Source organism: Myotis davidii, unplaced genomic scaffold, assembly GCF_000327345.1.
Source record: "Myotis davidii unplaced genomic scaffold, ASM32734v1 scaffold324, whole genome shotgun sequence".
In the NCBI taxonomy this organism is placed as follows: Eukaryota; Metazoa; Chordata; class Mammalia; order Chiroptera; family Vespertilionidae; genus Myotis; species Myotis davidii.
The window spans coordinates 129663-138122 of NW_006295053.1; the positions used below are offsets into that span (position 1 = coordinate 129663).

The 8460-nt window shown below is 57.5% G+C and overlaps 1 protein-coding gene across 1 annotated transcript in view; it reads right to left on the reverse strand.

Moving 5' to 3' along the window:
* Positions 1-3086: 3086 nt before the first annotated feature.
* Positions 3087-8460, reverse strand: part of IDH2 (isocitrate dehydrogenase 2 (NADP+), mitochondrial) — a 9739-nt gene continuing 4365 nt past the window's right edge. Inside the window, exons 3-10 of the mRNA XM_006769584.2 lie at positions 8198-8358; positions 7967-8110; positions 6856-6992; positions 6544-6695; positions 4476-4588; positions 4263-4360; positions 4072-4164; positions 3087-3403 (exon numbers count right to left, since the gene is read on the reverse strand). Of these exons, the coding sequence (XP_006769647.1) occupies positions 3316-3403; positions 4072-4164; positions 4263-4360; positions 4476-4588; positions 6544-6695; positions 6856-6992; positions 7967-8110; positions 8198-8358 (986 nt within the window). The 3' untranslated portion in view covers positions 3087-3315. The remainder of the gene's footprint in view (positions 3404-4071; positions 4165-4262; positions 4361-4475; positions 4589-6543; positions 6696-6855; positions 6993-7966; positions 8111-8197; positions 8359-8460) is intronic.

The following is an 8460-nucleotide window of genomic DNA, read 5'->3' on the forward strand; positions in this document are numbered from 1 at the left end:
TGGCCCTGGGGGCCCAGCTGCCGACAGGGAGGCTCAGGAGGCGGGTGGGAGGCAGGAGGAGGCAGGGGGCAGGCCCTCCATCCACCCCCACCCAGCCCCTCGCCAGTGACTCGCTCTGTCTGCATCACCCACCAGAGGCCAGAGCTCGGTCAGCAGCTGGCTCCTGCCCCTGGAACTGGAGGCTGCAGGCCCCGGGCAGGGAAATAGCACATTCAGGAACCAGGGCACCCAGACCCCGCCCACGGGGGGAGGGGCGGGCAGGGCTGCCCCCGAAGGCACAGAAGGAGGTGAAGCCCCCAACTTCAGCCCAGGAACCAGGTGGGGGGAACAGCTGGGGGTGGGGGACCCCTTTGTCCCCCGTCCAAGACTGTCCCTTAGTGGAGGGCCCAGCCCAGCCTCAGGGTGGCTGCGATCAGGACTGAGGGGAGCACAGGGAAGCCTCGGGGGTCAGGCAGGCAGGGGCCCCTCCTTCTCTGCTGCAGCTCACACTAAGCAACAGACGAGAAGTTGGGGGCCACGGGGGCCTCTCCCCAAGTGTGGCTCTCCGGCCCCCGGTGCCCGCCGCGATGACCCCATCACTGTAGAAGACATTTTCTCCTGCTGAGACGCATCACCCCTGCAAACTACCTCTTCCCACGACGTCTTTCTCCCCTGGTACCAAAAAGAACCCTGTACCTCCTCCTCTTCCTCCTCCTCCTCCTCCTCCTCCTCCTCCTCCTCCCTCCGCCAGCGCAGTGGCCTTGGTCTCGGAAAACCCAAGGGAGAAGGTCTGGCCCCGGGGTGGGGCTCTCCTTCCCGCCACCCGCCGGCCCCCTGCGAGTTCGATACTTGAACGCCCGGGCCCTGTGCCTTGGACCTGGGCGATGCTAAGAGAGGGGGACAGCACAACTCACGATTTGAGCTGGGGGTGGGGGGGCAGGGGGTGGTCTTGGCGAGGCTCCTGTCCTCCCCCCTCGCCCCCAACCTTAGCAAAGGAGGTGTGAGGCCTCTCGGGTGACTTGGAAACTCCTGGATGAATTCCATTCTAACTTATTTTGACGTGTATACAGACCAACTGTTTAGAAACCCCACTTGTGCAAAGCCCTACTGTGTTTTTATGTTCCTGTTTAAAAGAGAAGTTTACTTAGCAATAATTATAAATAAATGAATATTCTTTAGCGAGGCGACTGCGGGTGCTTCTTCTCGCGGTTCTCGGGGACCTGGGCCTCCCCCCTCCCCCGGGAGGAACCCCTAACAAAGCTTTGCAGCCACCCCCCCAGCTGGTGTGACTCCGTGGTTGAGCCTCAACATATGAACCAGAAGGTCAAGGTTCAATTCTGGTCAGGGGTTGTGGGCTCGATAACCCAGTCGGGGGCGTGCAGGAGGCAGCCGAGCAATGATTCTCTCTCATTGATGTTTCTGTCTCTCCCTTTCCCTTCCTCCCTGAAATCAGTAAATATATATAGTTTTTTAAAAAAAGAAAAGCTTTGCCCTGACCGGTTTGGCTCAGTGGATAGAGCGTCAGCCTGTGGACTAAAGGGTCCTGGGTTCGATTCCGGTCGAGGGCATGTACCTTGGTTGCGGGCACGTGCCCAGTGGGGGGTGTGCAGGAGGCAGCTGATCGATGTTTCTCTCTCATCGATGTTTCTGACTCTCTCTCTCTCTCCCTTCTTCTCTGTAAAAAAAAACCAATACAATATATTTAAAAAGAAAAGCTTTGCAGCCCTACCCAGCAGGGCATCACTCTCTGGGGACCGGAGGAGACCCCACACCATCCTCCGCACCCACCAGAGTGAACCCCCGGCAGAGCCAGGCGCCCCCAGGGAGCTGCTCCGAGCCCAAGCGAGGGGGCGCGGACCAAGGCCCCTGAATTCCCACCACTGGCAGAGAAAAGCACTTCCCCTCCTTGCCCACCCGCAGGGCCCGGGGCAGAAGCCAGCTCACCATGCCAAGCTGGGCTTCCGAGGCTGTGCATTCTGGGGAGCCGCCAGCCCTGTGCTACTGATGGGCACGAGGGGCCGGAAACCCCGAGCTTCCCCCCAGGAGCTGGGCCCAGCAGGGTGAGCACGCCGGCCTTTCTTCCCAGGGACCTGGGAGCCCAGGGCGGCCCTTGGGACAGAAGGGGACGCAGTGTGTGTGTGTGTGTGTGTGTGTGTGTGTGTGTGTGTGTGTGGCTACAGCCCATCTCAAAGCTACCGAGGTTCCCGACTGTTGGGTTTCGGGAGCTCTGAGAGTCCCCCCAACATGTGGGAAATGGACTTGGGGTTGCCAACTATTTGTTCATCAAGTGAATATGGGACAACTCTTCCCCAGGACATTTTAACACGAAAAGTGTCCTAGAAGGACAGCCCTATAAATTGGATCTATTTCACTTTATAGAGATGCGCTCACCTTACTCTTCTAGTTTTGCTAAAGGAGGGAGGAAGTGACCCGGCCGGCGTGGCTCAGTGTTTAAGCATCGACCCAGGAACCAGGAGGAGGTGACGGCTCGATTCCAGGTCAGGGCAAATGCCGGGATTGCGGGCTTGATCCCCAGTAGGGGGTGTGCAGGAGGCAGGTGGTCAATGATTCTCTCTCATCATAGATGCCTCTCTCTCTCTCTCTCTCTCTCTCTCTCTTTTTCTGAAATCAATAAAAATATACATACAAAACAGAAACAAAGAAAAAGAATGGAGGAGATGATCTCAAGTCTGGGGCTCAGCGTCCCAGACCCCACGGGGGCCCCCCAGCAGCTGTGAGTGGAGAACCAGAGGCGGCTGCCAAGCGGGGGGCAGGGGGGGGCCTGTTTTCAGTACCAAGAAAAGGGAAAGGGCTCTGGAGATGTTTAGAAGGTGAAAACCAGAAAGAAAAGGAAAAATACAACCTGAATCTATGGAGAAGTGATAACCCCCAAACGATACAGGAACCACGCTAGGAAATTCCAGGGACCTGCGCCCCCAGAGTCCCAGCGGCTACTCGGGGGGGCCCCCCATAGCATCCTGCTCGGTCCCCTCCCGCCACGGGGCCCAGGACTGGATGGAGCCTGGGACAGACGTCCTGTCCCCGTGGAGCCCCCGGCCTCCAGGCCCCAGCTGCCTCCTCCCTGAGGGACAAACACAGCAGACAGCTTTGTGAAGAGGTTTTAGTAGCTAAATATGGCACCATGTGTTCCAAGGCGAGATAAATTACAGTATGCGGGACATACTGACGGGCTGAGGTAAAACACACCGCTCCTGCCTCACGTCACCTCCGCGAGGGGCAGCGCAGAGACTTGGAAAAACATGTCGCTTATAAAAAACGTCCCCTAGAAAGGCCTCCTGAGAGGGCTGAGGCTCACCCTCCGCGAGTCCGCCGCCCCTACTTCTGCCCCAGGGCTTTGTCCAGGTTGTTCTTGATGGTGTCCAGGAAGTCCGAGGTGTTCAGGAAGTGTTCGTTCAGCTTCACGCTGCCGAGAGAACACCACCCGCGTGAGGGGCAGAGCCGGAGTGTGGGGGTCTTGATGGCAGCCCCGGTGGGGAGGGACGTGGCCAGGCCACCTGCGGGTCACAGGTCCCCCGCCGCCCGCTGCCAAGGGGCCACGGCCAAGTCAGCGGGAGCCTGGGAAGGTCTGCCTGTTCTCTGGCAGGTGAATGGGCCGGTGGGTACAAGGGCCCCTGGGAGAAGCTGGGAGATGGGTACCGATGCAGGTGGATGGGGACCAATCAGGGGGCCTGGTCTGGGAAGCTTGGCCCGAGCCCTCCCTCGGGGCTGTGGACCTGTCCTGCCCCCAGGCTCCTGGTGGCGAAGCTGACCGAAGCCCAGGGCCTCGCCTTAGCCAGTGTGGCTCAATGGATAGAGCGTCAGCCTGTGGACTGGAGGGTCCCAGGTTCGATTCCCGGTCAGGGCACATGCCGGGGTTGTGGGCTCGATCCTCAGTAGGGGGTGTGCAGGAGGCAGCCGATCCATGATTCTCTCTCATCATTGATGTTTCTCTCTCTCTCTCTCTCTCCCTCTCCCTTCCTCTCTGAAATCAATTAAAAAAAATGGGGGCCTCTAAGAAGGGTCCCCCAGCTTCTGCCCACTGGCCCCCGAGGCCCCGGAAGGCCAGCCCTGCCCTCCGCCCCGGCCACGCACTTGCTGAGCCCGTGGATGCAGCCGGCCAGGTCCTTGGTCATGGCTCCGCTCTCCACTGTCTGCACGCACACCTTCTCCAGGGTCTGGGAAAACCTGCAGGGGGGCGGGCAGAGTGAGCCTTGGGCTGGGCAGCATCCGGCCCAGAGCCTGCCCTGGGGCCGGCACAGCCCCTCTTCCTCTTCCGGGCTCACCTGATGAGGTCCTGGTTCCCGTCCAGCTTCCCCCGGTGCTCCAGGCCCCGCGTCCAGGCGAAGATGCTGGCGATGGGGTTGGTGCTGGTTGGCCGGCCCTGGGGGCAGCGGGCACAGGGGAATTAAGAGCCAAAAAGCCAACCAAGGAGGCAACCTTGACTGACAGGGCCAGGCCCGTCCTCCCAGCCCGTGTGGCACACTCCCCACGCTTACCTTCTGGTGCTCCCGATAGTGGCGCGTGACTGTCCCGTGAGCAGCCTCAGCCTCGATGGTCTTTCCGTCGGGGCAGACCAGCACGGATGTCATCAGGCCCAGGGAGCCAAAGCCTGAAGCGTGGGAACAGCCTCCTCTGAGCGTGGGCGCCTCCCCTCAGATAACCTGGATCCAGCCCACCTGCCTTCCTGCTGTCACTCAACTTATGACTCCGCCCACCCTGGGGGAGGGAGGGGAGGACAGGCACTGTTTCTGGCTTGTCCACCCTGGTCGTGGGACTCCAGGGCCCAGCACAGGGCAGGGGAGCACTCACAGGTGGCGAGAGCTGGCCCGTCAGCATATACAGGTTTTCCACGCCAAACCTACCCTTTGGCAAATCTAGTTTGCTTTGCAAAAGGGTGAATTTGCTTTGCAAAAGGGTGAATTTGAAGCGGAACACCCGCATCTGTGGCCCCAACCCCAGGTGTCCCTCAGCCCGTGGCCCGTGGCCCCTGGGGCCCAAGACCCCACAAAGTTCTGCGCACCCAGCCCAGCCCGTGGCCGGGAGGCACGTTGGAGCAGAAGGAAGGAAGCCTGCTGGCCGCGCTTCCCAGTGACCGCTTTTATCTGCTGCTCTTTCCAGCTACTTGCAAGCTTTGTGGTAAGTTTCCGGTTCTTCCCAAATCCATGGGCGAAGCTTTTCTGTTGCCAAGATCCCCACGGCACCAACGTAAGAATGGCCAAGTCCCAAGGAAGGAAAAGCGGGCAAGTCCTTTGGGGAAACCACCTGTCTAGGAAGTTTTGCTACTGGCGCAGGGGGAGGGGGTCCCTTCTCCGCTGCTCCCTGGACCTGCCCACTCACCAATTCCTTATCTATTTAGGGGTCACTGTGGCGCCTTTCTCTTGCCTGCTGTGGCTTTTCATCCTTCCAGCCCAGATGGGCATCGTGCCACTGAGAGGATCACCACTGAACTTTTCAAAATAAAGCCAAAGGCCAGGCCGCGATGAAAAGGCAGACGGTCTCAAAGCTTTGTAAAGCCTTTGGGCGATTCCTGACGGTTCCTCTCCGCTGGAATCTGATTTACCTTTCAGATGGAGGGTTTTTCCATCTTCCCTGATATTCTCCTACATCTGCAAGGTTTACTGTGCATGCCCTGGCCGGTTTGGATGAGCGGATAGAGCGTCGGCCTGCAGACCGAAGGGGCCCGGGTTCAATTCCGGTCAAGGGCACATACCAAGGTCGCAGGCTCCTCTCCGGCCCAGGCCCTGGTCCGGGCGAGCGCAGGAGGCAACCAATCGATGTGTTTCTCTCACATCGATATTTCTCTCTGTCTTCCCCTCTCTCTTCCACTATCTCTAAAAATCAATGGAAAAATATCCTCGGGTGAGGATTAAATAAATAAAAGGCTTACTGCGCAAAAAAAATTCTCTGCAATTTATTTTATTTTTTTTTAATATATTTTATTGAGATTTTACAGAGAAGGGAGAGGGACAGAGAGTCAGAAACATCGATAAGAGAGAAACATCGATTGGCTGCCTTCTGCACGCCCCGCAGTGGGGATGTGCCCACAACCAAGGCACATGCCCTTGACCGGAATTGAACCTGGGACCCTAGGCAGCCGATCCATGATTCTCTCTCATCATTGATGTTTCTATCCCTCTCTCCCTCTCCCTCCCTCTCTGAAATCAATAAAAAGACATTTTAAAATGATAATAAATAATGAGCACCCAGATTACTCAATCCCATTTGGTTCCACTGGAGCCAAACCTAGTCACCCGGCCCCTCCCTGGACAGGAACCTCAGGGTCAACACGCCTAGCCCCTGAGAACCTGAAGTCCCGGTTCCTCCCTTCTCTTCAATGACAGCCTTAGTAATACACCCGTCCAAACCGAATTTGCGATCCTTCCTCACTCAGCTCCCAGGGAGCTCCTGCCCCCTGCTGTCCACAGGGGACCTTGCAAGGAGCTGGCAAGCCCGGGTGCTGCTGCTACACTAAAGGACCTTTTCTACCAAAAGGGTCTAAAAATGACCTCGGCCAGAGAGGCCGAAGGACCCATCCCCACAGGGAGCAGGGGGCTCCCGGCGTACCCTGGGCCAGGATGTCCGACTGCACGTCTCCATCATAGTTCTTGCAGGCCCACACAAAGCCGCCTGAAGACTTGAGGACCTGAGCCACCATGTCATCAATGAGCCGGTGCTCGTACCAGATCTTATTCTTCTCGAACTCGGTCTTATAATGCCTGGAAGCAAAGGGGCCTGTTGTGGGGAGGAGGCAGATTGGGGGATCCCTTCCTGAGCCAAATGCATGGGGACAGCGCCCTTCCGGGGTAGGATGAGGGCCGGGGTGGGGGGGGACCAGGAGGGAGAGCTGGGGCATCTTATCAAGGGAGCGGCTGTTACTTCTCATAGATCTCCTGGAAGATGTCCTTGAAGCGCCCGTCGTAGGCTTTCAGAATGGTGTTCTTTGTGCTCATGTACAGCGGCCACTTCTTCTGGATGGCGTACTGGAAGCAGCTGTGCGCAAAACCCGAGATGGACTGCAGGGAGAAAGACGGGTTTCTGGCATGGTCCCCCAGGGCCAGGCCCCGCCCGGGGATGGCACCCCTTCCCTCCACACGACCCTCTCCTGCAATCTGGGTTCGTCCAGCCACCTCCTGCAGGCATCTGTTGTTTCTGCTGGCCCAGCGTCCCCCTCCCAACTTCTGGGAGGACACAGTCCCCCAGCTTTGCTTTGCAAAGCTACCTCCCCCTCTGCAACTCTTAGACCAGGGGTCCTCAAACTTTTTAAACAGGGGGCCAGTTCACTGTCCTTCAGACTGTTGAAGGGCCGGACTATAGTTTAAAAAAAAAAAACTATGAACAAATTCCTATGCACACTGCACATATCTTATTTTGAAGTAAAAAAACAAAATGGGAACAAATACAATATTTGTATTTGCATGTGGCCCGCGGGCCATAGTTTGAGGACCCCTGTCCTAAACTCTAAGGAACCCCCACAAGACTTGCAACCATGGGAGCAATGGGCAGCAGCAGCGTGTAGGGCATGTATGGGTTGCGGGCACATCCCCAGTAGGAGATGTGCAGGAGGCAGCTGATCAATGTTTCTCTCTCATCGATGTTTCTAACTCTATCTCTCTCCCTTCCTCTCTATAAAAACTCAATAAAATATATATTAAAAAAAACTTAAAAAAAAAAACAACTATGAACAAATTCCTATGCACACTGCACATATCTTATTTTGAAGTAAAACAACAAAACGGGAACAAATACAATATTTGTATTTGCATGTGCCCCGCGGGCCGTAGTTTGAGGACCCCTGTCTTGGACCATATGGCTGGGCTGGGATCTGTCTCTACTAGACTCTGTGTGTCTGGCTTATCCAATCAGAGCGCCTCCTCTCTCTCGGGGCCTCTGTGATTGGCTCAGAGGTGGTCATGTGATTCAGGCTAGAACTTTTGCAGGAACCAGTCAGGCTGGCAGAGATAAGCCTGGAGCAGAGAGCCGGTCTCACCTCGTCAGTGTTGTACATGCCCATGCCCACGCCGCCAGCAGGGAAGTTGAACACCTCCCACTCCTTGGCACTGCTACCATCCTTCGGGGTGAACACCATCTTGAAGGTGCCGGCCCGGTCGGCCACAAAGTCCGTGGCCTTGTACTGCAGAGACGAGAGGGCGGCTCAGGCCGGGGGCTCCAGACGGAGGGGGCCCCGGGCCAGCAGAGCCCAACTCCCACCGCGGCCCACCTGGTCGCCATGGGCGTGCCTGCCAATGGTGATGGGCATGGTCCAGCCAGGGACGAGGCGGGGGATGTTCTTGCAGATAATGGGCTCCCGGAAGACGGTCCCGCCCAGGATGTTCCGGATGGTTCCGTTGGGACTCTTCCACATCTTCTTCAGCTTGAACTCTAGGAAAGCAGAGATGACGTGGCCCCACCATAGCCCCCACCTTCCAGCCAGAATATGAACCCCGAGCAAGAGCACAGCCAGGTGAGGGTCCTACAGATGAT